Genomic DNA, 18,228 nt, shown 5'->3' on the forward strand with positions numbered 1-18,228 from the left:
AATTGTATATATAAATTTCCGTTTTTCATTATGATATTTTGATAGATTTTTTTTTTTTTTTTTTATCGCAGGACTATTACTTATTTGCTTTTGAATCTATTTAAAGGTCGATATTTAAAGATGTATTTAAAATTTATATACGTTCTGATAAAGTTTATTTTACCTTCTTAGATTTTAGTATTTTATTAAATTTATGTAAAATTCAAGAACATTTTTAAATCTAATCTTTAAAATAATGTAAAAGCTCATAAATGATATCCTTATAACAGATTGACTATATATATATATATATTGGATAGGACTTGTATATAATTTGGTTATTTCAAATGTTTAGTCATGCTCTAAGTAAATGTTAAAGTTTGTTAGGTATCTCAAATTTAAAAGAAAATGCTATTTATTACTATTGGTACACGATCACTAAAGATATATATATATATATATATATATATATATATGTATATATATGTTAAATGACAATTTAAATATTTATTATTAAAATATTCATTTTAGAGTTTTAATATAAAAATAATAAAATTAAATATTTTCAATTAAAATTTACCATAAACTAGTGATTATGACAAATAGCTAACCTCAATTGAAAAAAAGAAAAAAAAAAGTTCAAATTATGTTCAATTATATATATATATATTTTTTTTGTTATTTTTTTCCCTTCAAGTTTTTGGTTAATATTAATTGCTATTAATTTAGACCTTTGGCCAACCTTATCTATCATTAACTAATACTAAAAAACATTTAAAGTAAATAAATTACTTATAACAAAGTTGAAAAACCCAAAACCAATGATACCAAACGACGTCAAAAAAATTCTTCCAAGTTTTACCAGGATCCAAACAGGCCTTAAGGTCAGTGTTATATCATATATGATCTACCTGTCATTCGATCTTCTTTTCCGACTCATAATTTTCCCTTTTCCACGACTTTGTTAGTCCACTTAAGCTTGCTTTGGTTGTTTGGTTCAACGTACACAAGGTGAAGATTATGTGGACGATCGGGTTGTATATTCTAGTTGCAGTTCTGGTCATTTTCATTAGCCAGTACTGGAGGAATAATGCAAGATACAGCAATGGAGTTGTTCTCCCTCCAGGTTCCATGGGCTTACCTTTCATTGGTGAGACTCTTCATCTCATCTTTCCCAGTTATTCTCTTGATCTCCACCCATTCATAAAGAAGAGAATTCAAAGGTGAGAGAGTTTCAAATTCCAATAGCACGTACATGTATAATTTTTGTTTGTTGTCCTCCTCGTTCATGTCAAACTTGCAGTAAAATAGATATATCACAAAAATAAATGGATATAAAAACACAAGAATTTATGTCGTTCTAGAGTACTGTGTTAAAAGATTATCAAATTCAATTTATAGTTTACAATCTTCAGATCTCTTATAACAAAGGCCTCAATCACACTCTCAATCACAAATATCATGCAAACTATAGAGATTTTAATTGGTAAAAAGCCCTTTTAATTTAATCTTATAGACTTATTTTATTGGTTTTGAGTTATTGGGAGGTACATATATTATCATCATATTTATAAAGTTTAACATTTTCTGCACATGTAAACCCAATAATCTTTTGGATTCAATTTTATTTGGTTTTAATACTAAATTGAATTATTAAAAACTCAAACCATATTATTTTTAACGGGACACCCATTTTATTGTTTGACTTATTTTTTATGTTTTATTTTTTATTGTTTGTTTTCGCAGATATGGACCTATATTTCGAACAAATTTGGCAGGTCGGCCAGTGGTGATATCAGTTGATCCAGAGTTCAACAACTATGTTTTCGCTGAAGAAGGAAGAACAGTTGAACTTTACTACATGGACACATTTTCCAACATCTTTAAGCATGAAGGTGAAAGTCGAACCAATGCACATGGTAGTCTCCACAAGTACATCAGAGGCATATTTCTTACTCATTTTGGTGCTCAGAGTCTGAAGAATAAATTGATCCCTCTGATTGAACAATTCGTGGACACAAATCTTCGTGCATGGTCAAATCAATCATCTATTGAAGTCAAACATGAAGCTTCTGCGGTAAAATTTCAGAAAAAAAGAAAAAGGATTTTCTGTTTGTTTTTATTTATTTATTACTATTTCCATTTTGTCTCATTAGTGAAGAATTCGGTTGCTTTCTGTTTGCTTAGTTTATTGTTATTTTGATATTTTTTGTTTTTTCTTTTTTTTTTTAAATAATTAAGGTGAGAAATTCTATCCCTCATTCAACAAGAATGAGAATGGAAAAAATGGAACACGAGATCCATATCCTACCAAACTCTTTAATTACATTTTGTCAATATGGCATAGACATCTCATTAATGAGAATCATCTCAAAAATCAATCTCCAACAATTTTGTCTAATACACGATTAATATTGATACGTTTATTTATTTTTTCCTTTTTTTTTAAAAAAAAAATTTATATTCTTGATAATGATTCTTTTTAAGTTTTGCTTAAGTCACATTATCTAACATATCTTCAAAAAATTGACAGTCTACCCACAATGTCTATTTTATTTTATTTTATTATTTGTTTGCTATAACAACTTACGATAGTTCCATTGGAGAGTTGTTCTTTTATTATTATTATTTTTTAATGGCTATTGATATTTTTTTATGTGATAAAATTTTAGCAATCTACAATGTCATTGAAGATACTTCACAATATTGATATCTAAATAGCATAAATGTCTAATATATTGATATCCAATTTAAAATTTGTTCTGAAAGGTACAATGTATAGTAGAGCATCTAGAAATAGACATTCATATTAACAATATCAATAGCACCAGTCATATTAACTTAACATTCATTCTATACATTATTATTAAAGAACAATTTTTTAATTTGCTTATTCGATATGTGAGTCTCCACAATCTACCTTCTTATTGGAAATGCTGTTAGTTGGCTCCATTCACACATGACAATGTATGAATATGGGACTGAAGCCAGCTAGCGCATCTGTGAAGTTCATGGAGTTCAAGCCGAATAGGCTATAGCATTTCATGAAATTTCAATGTTCAATTGAGTTGTTCATTTTTTTATTTAATTATTTGGAGATTAATTAATTTCTGCTTTTCATTTTTCTCAGAATTAATGTATAGTTTCTTTTATTCTTGGCCGGAAAATTACAGATGGTCCTAAACTTTTGTGCGAAGCAAATATTCGGTCATGATCCAGAAAAATCATCAGAAGACTTAAGTGAAATGTATAGCAGAATACTAGACGGTCTAATGTCTTTCCCCTTGAACATTCCTGGTACAGCATATCATAGATGTTCCAAGGTAAGCAAATAATTAAATAAAAATCAGCAAAAAATCCATAGAAGCTTTTAGTTTGTTTGATTTATGCCTAGTCTTAAACTATATTCTAGATAGAGTGAGTCTCTTATTATGGATCTTTGATTTAGTTAAATTAGGCAAGTTTACATGGCTAATGTTTAGCATAGTATTTGAATTTTAATCTAAAAGTTTAATAATGATGTGGCAACCTTCAACACTTACTACATAAAATATTCCTTATATAATAAAATTATAGATTTTCTTGTTAAAGAATATTGCAATAATAATAATAATATTATATATATATATATATACACATATAAGTAATTGTAAGATGTCGATATTTGTAAGTTAATAACTTGTAGATGCATGCATGTTATACCAATTTTTGTGTAATACAATATTTTGGTATGAATCACTGTATCAAAGTTGGTATGAGATGCATCCACACCATAAAGAACATCTGTATATATATATTATTATCTGATCATAATATATCCTGACTTTATAAAATTAAGGAATAATGCAAATAAATCAAGATAAAGTGAAAACAACCAATTTACGTTAATTCATAACACTATATTTTGACTTTATATAGTTAGAATATCCTAATAGATTAGGGTTGTATATATATATATATATATATATATGGACAATTAGCATGTTTCCCCCTTGAACTGAACATGTTTTGGCACAATCAAATTTTGCTTATACAAATGGTCCTTAAATTGAATTTCGCTTGTACAAATAGTCCTTAAACTGATCATGTTTTGGCACTCTAAGGACAAAATCTTTAAAGGAAATTTGACTTTGAGGACTAAAGCGCAAAATAAAAGTTCAGGGATAAAAGTGCAAAAACATATTCCATTCAAGGTGGAAACACATCAACTACCACATATATATATATATATATATATATACAAATTTGCTATAGTAGGCAAGCATGGCCACCATATGGTAGGTGAGTAATTTTTTGACAATGTAAGACTATCCTATGGTGGGCGTTCATGCTCACTGTAGCACAAGACTATGTATATATATATATATATATATATTAAGGCCATTCTTTTAACCTATTTTTATTATTTCTAAAAAATATTACCTATATTTTGTTTTTTGTTTGCCATTTTCAATCATTCAAATTAAATTAGATGGTTATGATGCTTAGTAGCAGTTGTAAGTGGTTAATGTTCATGGAGGATATATTGTTGCTTTGAGACTTTTATTTTATTAAAATGTTGATCCTTATTAGTTGATAATTGCACATTATTATTTATCGAAAAGTTACATAATTTTTTTATGTGATATTGCAATATTAAGTTTGTAGAAGCATTTTTTCATACCATCCTTTTTCATGGGATAGTTGATATAAAACCTAATACGAATTCGCAAAATAGAAGGAACATGAAGATCTTTGGGGTACCAAAGTAGGACCGCATAATAATACTTTGATGTTCCATTCACTGAGATTGTTTTGGATGCCAAAGTAACATTAGGGTTTTAATATGTGGATTCCATTGATGTATACCATAATGGAATATATATATATATTTCATTAGCATAAGGTTTCCTTGAAGGACAAGAAAATAGACTCATCAAACCCTAATGAGTTGAACCACAAAGTCTTATTTTAAGAAGTGGGGTTTCCTCTGGAAACATTAAATGAAAACTAACATTGTGTGTTCTAAATGATATAAAGAAGATCCAGCTAAATTCCATTTTCATATTACTTTCAGAATGTAGCCTCGATCAAATACCTAAGATATTTTGAGACAAAGCCACTTTGAGTATGAGTACATTACAATTTGGTTACTCCATAGGCTCAAGATAGAGGCTCGACCATTCCAAGTATAACCTAGAAAAAAGCATAGCCTCAACCATGATCTAGATCCACAATTAAGCATAAAAAACTCCTAGTGACCTAAGCTTACTCATTGGAATGATGATTCATTTGACGAAGTGAATTATGCCCACACAGTTAGCCCCCCCCCCCCCCCCCCCCCCCAAAAAAAAAAAAACTTTATGAAGTGAATAGTTTAGCAATGGAGTGTATCAAGTTTCGAGACAAAGGAGTATTTAGTATCGAATTTTGAGATATTTAGCATCAAATTTTGAGATACAATCGAGTTAGGTCCCCATTTCATCATTTCTAGCTTGAAATGTTAAGCACAAAACAATTGACACATGGCAAATCATTACACTTTCCGAAATCCTATACTCTGTCATGCCTTTTGCACCTAAGGTTCCTTAATCTCAAATGTTGGATCGAATCCTTATCTCTAAATCTCATCCATCCAAGAGAACTTTAATAAACCCACAAAATGTTATCTTCTTCTTTTAGTTTGCTATCAAATCCTCTAAACTCCCCTAAATCGCTAAAAACTAGAAAACACTTTATGCAAACTTTCATTTCCAGCATTAAGTTAGGTTCAAATTGATCTAAAATCATCATAAAAACAATATAAAGTCCTTTTCTTTCCTTAGCAATACTATCTACATCTTTCTCAAGTCTCATTTCGATGCATCTTTAGGATTTTTATGCTTGTCCTAGAAATAACATCCTTAAGTTCATCATTATTCTTCAATCATTTACGAGTTAACCCTTTTTTAATATTGAATTCTATTTAAATTTCAATAGCTTCCTATTTTTCTTTGTAAGTTCCACCTTAGAAATTAAGTGATCAAGAAAAACTAAAGTTTTTTATTAAGCATTTTATCTTGGGCATTATATTTGGTAATCATATCTTGTAAAACTTCCTAGAGTAGACCAAGATTCCTTAGGGCCTTGTATAAAAAGATAGATGGCTATGAACCAACATGAATGCCTCTGCAGATATTATTTATTCTTACAAAACTACTCACTTTACTGCTAAGAATTCCACTAGGGGAGCCTCGGCTTTACTAATCATTATGGCTTATGATACGAACCTAGGACTACCTGCTCCTAAACCCGTATTATATTAGCCCGGATCTAATTATGTTCAAGTTCTAATGGTCACCTTGACCCCTAACCAACCTGTGATTAGAAACCTTGGTATATAATGAAGACGCCACAATAGGTGATGGAAGACCTATTGATAAGTCAAACTAAAACACTCATTCACTAATGGTGTTTTAGGTGTTCAAAAGAACAAAGAGAATTCAATCTCACAAATAATTTTTTGTATAAAATTCAAGCTTGATTTCTCATTGAAAATAAGCCTTTAAATAGGCTAAGATTACAAAGAAAAAACCCTAAAAAAATTAATTCAAAACTGGACTCAAAAGTGTGGAGAAAAATAAAGTAGAGAAAAGGAAAGTAGAGAAAAGGAGAGTGGCTAATTTTTCCTAGTTTCTTAAACTAATTTGGATTAATTAATTCCTTTATTTTGAATTAGGAATTAATTAATTTACAATTGAAATACTAAAATAATAACCTTCCTAAACTTATTTTTCCAGAAAATAAATAAATAAAAATCAAAATAAAAAACTAATTTTCTAAAACAAAAAGTCATAATCAAATTAGGAAACCAAAATACTAGCTTTTTGACTAAGTTGACTTTGACCAATCTTTGACCAATTTGAACTCCAAATCAGCTTCAATATGCTTTATAGGATGCCAAATAAGCTGAATATGAAGTCTCACACGTTGCCCATGCTTGGAAGAGGAAGAAAAAGCCAACTCAGCAAAATACAGTAAAGCCAACACAAAATACAGTAAAAAGCAGGCCAAATTTGAAGCTGTCCGTACAACCTCTTTTTGAATGCCTTTGAAGCTGCCTTGACTTGATTACATATCCTCTTAGACATATGTATTGAATCCATAAAGAGTTGGAACCATTTCATGCTGTCCATTGTTCATATTTGCACCAAAACTGCTCAGCTTCACCACTTGGATGCTTAGAATATGCTTTGTATCCTCAATTATGAACAAGCTCTATTGAGAATTGATTACCCCCTGTATAAATACTCCAGGTTGTCCTTAAACCTCTTAATTTGAGCTCTTGTGATTAGCCTGGTCTTCATCCGTGTCGGGTTAGCACCCCAGCGGGTTATCGGTTGAACGGGCTCGGGCGGAATCACATTAGCTTAGATAGTACAACTCAAAAGGGCAAGCTTCTACTTAATCCAAATCTAGTTCCAAGCAACATTCTAAGGGTGAGGCTAAATCAGCCTCCTTATTTGATGTTTAGTGTAGCCAATTGTTTCTTGATGCCATAGGAAAGGGAAGAGAAAAAGAACCCTACAATATATATAAGTGAAAAATAAACTCTCCTACTTTTTTAGCCAAAATCGAGAATAAATATTGCATTTGCAATGTCTCCATTGTTCATGCAAGAAATGATAAATTTGCTCTTTCCTTCCGTGACAATTTCACATGCTTCCATGAGATCCTAAACTTGGTTTTTGTTCCCTGTTCATTCAGTCATTCGTTCATTCCTTTCTTGATTTGAATTAGCATTAACCTAAATCATGCCCAATTACTAGAGGATTCTACTTAGGCTATCAATTTTTTTGGAGCTTCATGATCTTTCCATCACCCCTAGGTACTATTTAGATACTATACTGTTTAAGAAAATAATGATGAGAAGTATTTTTTCCAACTAAGTGCGTGATGTACTATGAAGTTACTATTAAACATATTCACGAGTGATGGCAAACACTTAATAATCTAGAGGTGGCAAACAATTTTTTTATTCATTGTGTCTTGAGCTTGGTTTCAAACTTGTTAGAACCACCTGGAACTTGAACTTTATTAAGATACAATTAATTTCATACTAAGCTTTATTACTTAGATTATATTCTCACCTCTATTTTCTTATGTCATCCAAATCACCGTTTTAACAAAGAACCGCCTTCATTTATTGAGGATGAGCTGACAGTTATAGCACAAATAAAGTCAATTCCCAACTAAGCTTGAAAAACATTTTCATGGAGAAAAATTTCATTGCCCAAAACTTCAAATTGATCTTGCCAAAATCCTGATATGTTTCGTTGTTGCCCAAAGTGCTGGTTTTTCTAATTTCAAATTAAATTTCACACATGCACTAGACTAAAATACTGTATTTATATTATTTTTGGACCATTTCCTAACTTCAGAAGTACTTTGTGGCTGAATCTCACAAGTGAAAAGCTCCAAGTAATGGAAAACAAAACTGTCAAAGCCTCAAATCTAACTATGTCATAAATCATGTGCAATGTCCATAAGAACCCAAAAAAAAAAAAAAAGGGGAAGAAGAAAACTTAAAAAACCAACAAACCAAGGCAAAAATCAACAACTCCACCAGTTATTATTGATCCCAATCAACAAAAAATAACTTTGCTATATAAAAGGAAACAACCTTTGGATAAGGCAGTGGCTTTATGGTCAAATATATCATTTACTGAAGAAGGCAATGAGGCGGACTGGCAAGGCCAAGAAGTTGAAGTCATAGATCATATGGTTGAGGTTGGAAGAACCAAGCTTAACATAGTGCTTGGTGACTTTGATATAAAAATTGACCTCAAAATGTCAAGGAGTTAAATGTAGATGTTCTCTTTGTAATAGACCTACAATTGAGACCCATTCTATAGCAAACAAGCTAATCAACTAACTTTATTTCAAGTGTTGTTTTTTATTTATGTCAAATGGTTACGTAATAAACTTTTTCTTTTAAATGAAAATTACCTACTGCCAATAATCGAGTACCTATTATGATTTTTTTTGGCCTTTGCTTCATTACTTTTTGAATAAATAAACTAAGAGAATAATCAACTGTGAGATTCAGTATTCAATTTCATAGTTATGTTCATCTTTACTACCACAAGTTAAACTAGCTTGAGACTGGTTTGTTGATTTGTTTCCACCATCTACCCACTTAAATTAATGGCCAATCAAGGTCAAGAGCCAAATGAACATAGGTGAGCCCCATAGTGCATATGGTTTAAAGCTTCATTATTATGAGACGAGGATGTAGTATTACTAGCTAGAAAGGCTTACACCAATCTCCCTAGCTTGTAGTACTTCTAGTTCAAGATTGAGCTATAGCCTTTCTAGTTAAAGATTCGCTTATAGCATTACAGTAATGCATAAGAATTTTAGCCTTTTTTGAAATTGAAAATGGACTAGACAATGCAATACCAAGTCATTTTTGTAAGAAAGTTTAATAAGGCATACATACAAGAGTAGAATAATGAAAAACTTTATTATTAAAAATAACAAAAATGATTCAATGACATCATTTATTTTATTTGAAATAGAAAATAGAATATATTAAAAAGAAAATAGAATGATATGCTAAAACATTAAATGAAAGAGTTGGTATGATATGTCCAAAGTTGTTTAGAGTTTCAATTTCATGGAACATCCTTTCCTTCAATGTCTTGTAACTTGTAGGCATCAGGTCTGGGAATCGTGGTGACCTGACAAAGGCTTTCCATTTTGGCCTAAGCTTCTCAGTATAAGCTGCTAAGTATTTTGGAAAGCCTTCTTGAGAATGGGATCATCGAGCCAAAGTTATCTAGTCTTAACCGTAATATTAAAATATGACACTACAAGTTGCTAATCTTGTATGAGACAAATAGTTACTAATTCATTTTTATTTTCCACCTCATCCACTGATTGTCTCATTAACTAGTCATTTAGTTGATTTAACATGCCACTTACCCTTAAAGTTCTCTCTATAGTATCATTGCTTCTCTTCCATTGAGTAGAGAAAAGGGGTTTGAATTTCAGGGAGTAAAAATTGTTATTTTGTAAGACAATAGTATTCCAAGATGTTCCTCGACCCACTTCCCCTTAGCTTACGTAAGGCATTTCTTCAATGTATTGAGTATTGATTTGTTAGTTAGTTTAACTTATGCATTGCCTTGTGGGTGTCTTAAGGTTGAATACTAAACTCCAATCTTCGATTTTACATAAAACTCCTTGGACTTTGAGATGATAAATTATGAGCCATTATTAATTATAATTATTCTTGGGAGCTTAAACTTTTATATAATGTGCTTCCAAATGAATTGAACCATATCTGATTCCTTGACATTGGCATAAGCTTTAGCGTCTACCCATTTTTAAAAGTAGTTTGTTACTGATACGAATCTAAAGTAATAACAAAGATTGATTTGGACTGTATAAGTATAAGTTATCAATGGAAGACCTCGACCCTTTACCTATATTTGAAGTAAGAACCTTGGTATGGTGAAGATTCCTTAATAGGATGCGGAATAATCTATTGATAAGTCAAATTTGAACTCCACAAACAAAACTTGAAAAGTTTGATCTAGTTCCTAGAGAACCAAGAAATTTACTCTCATTTTTAATCAAAATTGTAATCTACCTTTATTCATGACTTATGAGCTTTTAAATAGGCAAAATAAATTACAAAGTTTTCCTAAATATGCTAAAAACCATTACAGCCAAAATTTAAGCTTAGGAAACCTAATTTGGTTAGGTTTAGGAAGTCTAATTTGGTTAGGTTTATTTGACCAGTCAACTTTCACTAAAATAAGAAAGTAATTTAAAAACCTAATAAAACTAAATTAGAAAAGTAAAATTGGTAACATGCCAAAATCCAATCAAGACATAAATAAAAATTTTATGTTTCCTGATGATAAGATTCGGCCAAGCTTAGTTGAATGCCATGTAGGGGCATATCATCCTCCCCACAACAAAAATTCCATGTCACCATATGATGCCACATCACCATCCATGTCATCAAAACTTGCCCTATCACCATGCTGTAGAAATTCCATGTGTTAAGCTCTCTTTCATGTTGGCATCATATGGACCAATTTTAGTTCATCTTCAGTAATGAACTTGCTTCCTTGAGATGTGAACACCTGGATTAAACCATTTAGTGCTTGTTTAAACCTCCTTGCTGTAGCCCTGGATATTGGTCCCGTAGAGATTTGAAATGGCTCAGGATTCCATTTCGAGGTGCTCCAAGTCATGTCCTCATCAATTACTACCAGAACAAACCTTCTTTACCTTGGTGCAATAGTCAATAGTCCTATAATATCCAAACCCCATTGACTGAAAAGGAAGGGTTTAAGATAGAAGTAAGTTCATCTGAGGGCACATGATTGACCAAAGGAAATCTCAAACATTTTTCATAACCATTGGCATATGCTTCATAATCATTTAGTAATATTGACCAATAAAAACTTTATGGTGTTATCCTCCTTGCATAACTTTAATGCCTTTCATACATCTTTGCTATGATTTTTAAAGCATTTTTTAAACCTAGCCATTTAAGTAGCAGTCCCAAATAAGACCTTTTAAACAGCTTGCCTCGAAATATATATATTTAGCTACTCTCATCTTTAATTTATGCTATTCAAACTTGTTTGGAGGCTACTCCCCATTTAAGATATACATAATAATTAATGGGTCTAGGATTCTACTTCCTTTTCTGTAGTTAGAACCTTCACCTCCTTGGAGATGCTCCTCTTAAACAATAATTCAACAAGAATTATGCATTTTTTGTCCAATGGTGCTACCAAGACAACAATGGCTATTTGAAGCTTTGAATTTGAACTTTAATGAATGTTCTACCAAATCTCCCTTTGGGCTTTTCAACAAGATTTTGGTTCTGTAGCCTATAGCATTAGATGAACCATTAACATATTGTGCCTATTTATCTTTATATATCCTTGCTTATTTGTCGGCTTAACCTAAAAGATAGTAAATTCTATTATAAAATCAGCTAGAACCTTAAACTTAATTGAGGTTTAAGAAATGTACCTCCCATCAAATGCACCTAACTAAATAGCCCATAATGCCATTCTCCCCACCAAATTAAGTTTATGGATTGTTGCTTCTAGAGGATACGTCGTAACTACCTTTATTATGTGGCATTGAAAATATATTTGAATCTTCATGGCATCACAATGAAGGTGGAGATATGCTATTTGATTAAAATGCATCTTTTCTTAGCATCTAATAATACCTTAGTTACATAGAACATTGATCTTTATTATGTCAATTTTGATCTTATTAGCATGGAACTCATTGCTTTGTCAAAGATTGCTAGGTAGAATTCTAAAACATCCCTCTCTTTAGGTTTTATTAAGAATGGTGGGGAGTTAAAATACCTTTTTAATTCCTGAGATGCTACTTCACATTCTTTAGTCCTTTGGAAATCCTTGCATCCTTTCAACATAGTGAAAAACTTATGGAATTTATCAAATGATCAAGAGATCGATTTGCTAAGTGTTACCACTTATCCATTTAGTTGGTGTACATCCTTTTTAGTTTTAAGTTAAAGCATATCAATGATTGCCTTGATTTGCTTTGACTTGCTGTGTCTTTTACTCTTCACTTTTGTTCTTTCTTGTTTTGAACATACTGATTCAAAGTTCTTTTTTCTTTGATTAGAATTACCCATTTCACATTTCTTGTCTGATCGTTCCCCAAGTTTTCTTGATTTAGCATGAACTCTTTAATATACCCCATTTTTATTAAATGCTCAATCTCCCATTTGAATTGCCAGCAATCCTTGGTTAAATGTCCATAGTCATTGTGAAAGGCGCAATGTTTGGAGTTATCTACAATCTTGGATCAATGAACATTCATCTTAACCATTTGACATAGTGCTTGTCCCTTAAATGCTTGACAATTCGATTAGGCATTATGGTTAGGGAGCAGTATTTAAAAAGATACAAAAATCTACTCATTTATATTGGTCCTTAAAGTACGCTTATCTTTCTCGAGGAATTGGAAGCTAGGTAGGATGCAATGCTCAAACACATTTACTATTATTGCTTCTTTTCTATTTTGTCTCCCTTATTCTTTCCTATCTTCCATCCTATCCTCTTCCAATTTGATGTAGCAATTTTCATATTCCAATGCATCTATATGAGTTTTCTAAGTCAGAGAAACATTAAATGGACAATCATGTGGCACACATTTCCAAAATGCTTCAACCGTAATTGATTCATTGTAATTTGTGATTTCAATATTTTCTTTATTAAACATTTATTTGAAGGACTTGAGAGTCTCTCTCCTCTTCTATCTAATTATAAATAAATGGTTTGCTTTTTTTTTTTTTTCCCCTCCTCAATCTTAAGCTTGGGGTAAATTTTGAATTAAACATCTTTAAATACTCTTTGAAAGAATTTATTAATTATGGTTGAAAGCATCTTGCACATGATTGCATCTCACTTGTCATCTAGTATACAAGCTGAAGATTCACATTGTAACACTATTGAATGTGCTTCTTAGGATAAAATGTACCATTAAAAACATCAAATTTAAGTGTAACAAACTGATCTTGGCTAATATCTTTTCTTGTTTCTCTTTCAAAGTCGCTTGGAGAGTATTATTCACTTTCCAAGAGTGGTTGAATTAGATGGTTATTCTATGTTGCTTGTTAGCATGATGATGGGGAATCATGCTCAAAACAATTGAACCTAAACGAGGTTCTTTTGAAGGTACAAATCATGCTAGTGTTTGTTAAAGTACCCTTACTTAGCATGCCAAACTATTAATGTAAAAATTAACTGTTCAAAAATTGTCCTCCTTCTTCTCTATTAAGCAACCTGTGGATTTGTAAAATAGAAAACATTGTTAAAATGCTTGGTAAAGACTCTATGATAATCAAGTCAGAAGAGGGAATTTGAATGAGTAATATTAGGGTTTCTAATCTATGCATACCTTTGATGTAGATCATAATGGAATATATATTTCTGTGGCATGAGGTTTCCTTGGAGAACAAGAAAATTGGTTCACCACACTCTAATGGTTTAGACCCCAAAGACTTATTTTAGGAAAGTAGGGTTTCCTAAGGAAAAATTAGACTAAAAATAATGTCATGTGCTCCAAATGATAAAAAGAAGATCTAGCTAATTCCATCTTCATATTGCCCTTAGGATGTAGTCTTAGTCAAATACATCAAACATTCTAAGACAAAGGCCACTTCAAGTATTATAGTACATTAGGTAGGTCTTCGTTAGCTGGTCACTCCATAGACCTTAGATATAGACTCGGCCATTCCAAATATATACCTAGAAGAGATTATAGCCTCAAGCATGACCCAAATCCATAATCAAGCCTAAGTAAACTTCTAGTGACTGAGCTAACTCATAGCTTGATCATTAAATTGATATCAGTTGAGTATCCTCAGAAATGAGGATTCATTTGTCAGAGTGAATCAATTATACCCACAAAATGTTGTAATAGCTTTTTAATCACATAATGCATGTTAATAATTACTTCTTAATTTTTATAATTTTGAATTATCATTTATTTTTTCCGCCCATAACTTAAAGATCCTGGCTCTGTCCTTGTATATAGCATGAGAGAATTCATATAGTACCTATATATAGATATAAGATAAAATGAGAGAATTTCTATATACCTATGTATAAATTTAGATGACAGGTTTAACTTGGAATTTACTTAATTATTTCAGAGCCACGAAAAAGCAACAAACATGTTGAGGAATATGCTAAAGGATAAAGTCAATAATTCAGCAGAGCAGAAAAGTGGAGGAGATTTAGTCGATCAGATGATCAGAGACATGGATAAAGAAAAGTATTTGTCAGAGGAACTGGTTGTCCAGATGCTCTATTCGGCATTATTTGCTACATTTGAGTCTGTTTCAGCAGTCATAGCTTTAGCTTTTCAACTCCTTTCGGACCATCCTTCTGTATTACAAGAATTAACTGTATGTACTTATCTGTTTGATCCTCAATGATATCTTTAATTTTTTCTTAGAATGCACTAATGTTGAATTATACTGCTTTTATTATTTGTTTATTTATTTTTCCAATTTTCAGGCTGAGCAAGATGCGGTCTTTAGAAGGAAAAAGGATCCAAATTCACCACTCACATGGGATGACTATAAATCAATGACCTTTACTCTTCAAGTTAGTTGGCTCACTATTTTTTATTTTTTATTTTTTTAAATTTACACTCTAATTAAGCTCCTTTTGATGATTATGTTTCAATTTCCTTTTAATATATACTACAAAAACACAAAAATGCATTCGACAACAGATTTTTAAAGTTTTAAAAAAATTTTTTTTGGTTACCTTATATTAAAAAAAAAAAATTGAGTTCTTGATGTTGTTTATTTGCAAAATATATGTAGGTTATCAATGAAACTCTAAGGCTAGGAAATGTGGCGCCAGGATTATTAAGGAAAGTACTCAAAGACATTGAAGTAAAAGGAAAAGGTATGTATTTTCTCATTTTGCCACTATTTATTTTACTTTTTATTAGAGAAATGCCTTTTGATGCTTATTTACAATCAAATTCTTGAGTTGTAACGCTAATTTTGAATACAGGATTTACAATTCCAGCAGGTTGGACAATTATGGTTGTCACTTCGGCTCTTCAGATGAATCCTGACACCTATAAGAATCCTCTTGAGTTCAATCCATGGCGTTGGAAGGTTGATTTTGATTGCCAACATTTTTCTCGGATGCCATTTCGCTTAAATATTTACCAACTTTAATTTTATGCATTAGAGGTGAACTTTTTCATATTTTGATGGAAAAATATAGGAAATGGATTCAGATGTTATATCGAAGAATTTCTCGCCCTTCGGTGGAGGAACAAGACAATGTGCAGGAGCTGAATTTAGTAGAGCGTTCATGTGCATTTTCTTCCATGTCTTGCTCACCAAATATAGGTCAGTTTCTTTAGTACTTTTCTTTCTGCTGTAAATAGTCAATTTCATCGCAAAAACTTTAATCTGAGTTTTCTGGTCACTTTTTTTTATATTTAACATCAATTGTTTTTGGGGTAAAAGTATACGACATAAATTGTTACTTTTGCTGCATAAAATTAATCACTTTTTTCTTTTTGTTTTGTTAATTACTTTTGATATGTTTCACAGGTGGACAAAGATCAAAGGGGCAACAATTTCTCGAAATCCTATTTTAGGATTTGGAAAAGGCATTCACATTAGGTTCGCGCAGCAATACGTAAATTAAAGCAAATAAGAGATGCATATTAATTTCCTATATTAATTAATATACTATATAGAAACAATTAAGTAATAAGGATTATATGGATGCACTGGGACATAATAATTTTGAATATATATTCATCGCATGTGTGGAACATACATTTGTATTTTAATAAAATCAGGATATTCTGATTGTTGATATATGTGTTTGAGAATTGTATGTGCCTAAATCTGCACGTACAATGATGAAGCCCTTCTTTGTCAATAGTTATGCAAAAGAGAAAGAGAGTGAGAGCAGGAAGCTTGACATCAGTGTGATGCCTTCTCTAGTAACATATTTCTTGAGTTCACCTCTTCTCAAACTTTATTGATCCAGCAAATTTGTCTTATTATGAAATTATCAATATTAATGCTTTATTACATTTTATGTCATAAGATGAATCATATATTACATTCTATGTTGAAAGATTAATCTTAGACCTTTTATTAGAATCGTATGTTATTGGTGTTTTTTTTTTTCATCCGTCAATTTAGCTACATACTTTTATTTCTTCACAACTTAGATCCAGAATAATTTTTCATTGTTGTTGGTTGTTTATGCTCAAATTAGTATTGACTTACAAAGGCCTATGATAGAATGAGATATACACTTGAATATGGTGGTGGGAAATGGTATTTATATGTAACATTTTTGACCTTTTTCATTCGATTAAATTATGTTGGGTTTTATAGTGGAATAAATTATATTGTATTAAGAATAAAGTATTAAATAGTTTCCTGGATTATTTTTTATATTATAACTGCAACTGACAATGAAGTTTGAAGAAAAATGAGTAATATGGCTATATTTCCGTCTAATTATTCTATCAAGGGTTTGAATTTGAGAATGAAATTTTAGCGATAATTAACGAGGAAAGTCTTTAGATCTACTACTCGAAGATTGGCTTGTTCACATGTATTTCCAAGAAGTGACTCTGCATCTATATCTGTATGACTAACCAAATAGAATGCTAATTAGGGATTGACACCCAGACATAAATTATTTTTATTTATAGTTTAAAAAATTGGTAAGTAGAAGAAATAACTACAAATACATAAATCATTTTATTTCAGTCCTAATGTATTGTATTCTATTTATTATATGGTGTTAAAAATAACAAATTGCAAAAAGTAAAATTAAAATAAACTATTAAGGGACCCTTTAGGATAGCAATCAAATGTAACCAGATCAAAAAGGGTTAACTATATTTTTGGGCTTTTAGTTTGCCTCAAATTTTGATTGAATGTTCCAAATTCCATTTTTTTTTAATGTCTCATTTTTCATTTTGTATCAATTTAGGCTCTCCATTTTCGGTTTTTTCATTTAACTAACATTTTCATTATCTTTTTATCCATATTGAAAGTAAAACTAAAATTGTGAGTAAAAGTTGAAAATAAGTGTTAAAATTTTTATTTTTGTGACTTAGGTGAATTGGTGAAAGGAACAATGATTGTTAAGGTTGAGAGAAGATTTATATTATAATTGAAAGTACTAAAAGAATGTGTCAAGAGGCAAAAAATCAAAAATAAAATAAAATACAATCTTAGTTTTGACTTATGCCACTGGTATTTTGTTTGGGGAAACTAGACTTAAATTCCAATTTTTTTCTTTGCTTAATGAATAGATTAATAGATTAGTGGAGTTAGCTACACTTTGGGAGTATCCATATTGGTGATTACAAGATGACTTTGGAATTGACCTTGGAATATCTGTTCTTTTGTAATTTTGTTTGTGGGAGTTTTTCTTACAATTTCTTGTATCTATTAACCTCCTTTTTTATTTTTATTTTTTTATTTTTTTTATTTCTTCTTTTCAGTGGAATCTAGAAGTGTTATTCCTTGTAGGATTGGAATGTGAATGTTTAGTGGTTTTTATTCAATAGCATTAATTTCTCTTAGTTCAATTTACGGTTCGGATATTATTAGTTGAGGACTAGAGAGTCAAATATTCCCAAGACAACATACAGAATCAGGTTTGGGAATTATGAATCTTTGGTGATATCTTTTAGACTCATCAC

General features: G+C 30.8%; 1 protein-coding gene across 1 annotated transcript; it reads left to right on the forward strand.

Moving 5' to 3' along the window:
* The first annotated feature begins 792 nt into the window (after positions 1 to 792).
* Positions 793 to 16,368, forward strand: LOC107427202 (beta-amyrin 16-alpha-hydroxylase CYP87D16). Its single transcript, XM_016037563.4, has 10 exons — positions 793 to 863; positions 948 to 1,202; positions 1,726 to 2,056; positions 3,153 to 3,302; positions 14,669 to 14,923; positions 15,036 to 15,125; positions 15,350 to 15,434; positions 15,546 to 15,652; positions 15,765 to 15,892; positions 16,100 to 16,368. Exons 2-10 carry the CDS (start codon positions 1,000 to 1,002, stop codon positions 16,194 to 16,196), a joined length of 1,446 nt encoding a protein of 481 aa, XP_015893049.1. The 5' UTR covers positions 793 to 863; positions 948 to 999; the 3' UTR covers positions 16,197 to 16,368.
* The last annotated feature ends 1,860 nt before the right edge of the window (positions 16,369 to 18,228 follow it).

Source organism: Ziziphus jujuba, chromosome 9 (assembly GCF_031755915.1).
Source record: "Ziziphus jujuba cultivar Dongzao chromosome 9, ASM3175591v1".
NCBI classification, from domain to species: Eukaryota; Viridiplantae; Streptophyta; class Magnoliopsida; order Rosales; family Rhamnaceae; genus Ziziphus; species Ziziphus jujuba.

Excerpts from the sequence above, each read along its gene's own strand:
- LOC107427202 (XM_016037563.4), top strand. The coding sequence starts at position 1,000 with ATGTGGACGATCGGGTTGTATATTCTAGTTGCAGTTCTGGTCATTTTC. Across the intron at positions 1,203-1,725 it reads ATAAAGAAGAGAATTCAAAG|ATATGGACCTATATTTCGAA; the intron begins GTGAGAGAGTTT and ends TTGTTTTCGCAG. Across the intron at positions 2,057-3,152 it reads TCAAACATGAAGCTTCTGCG|ATGGTCCTAAACTTTTGTGC; the intron begins GTAAAATTTCAG and ends GGAAAATTACAG.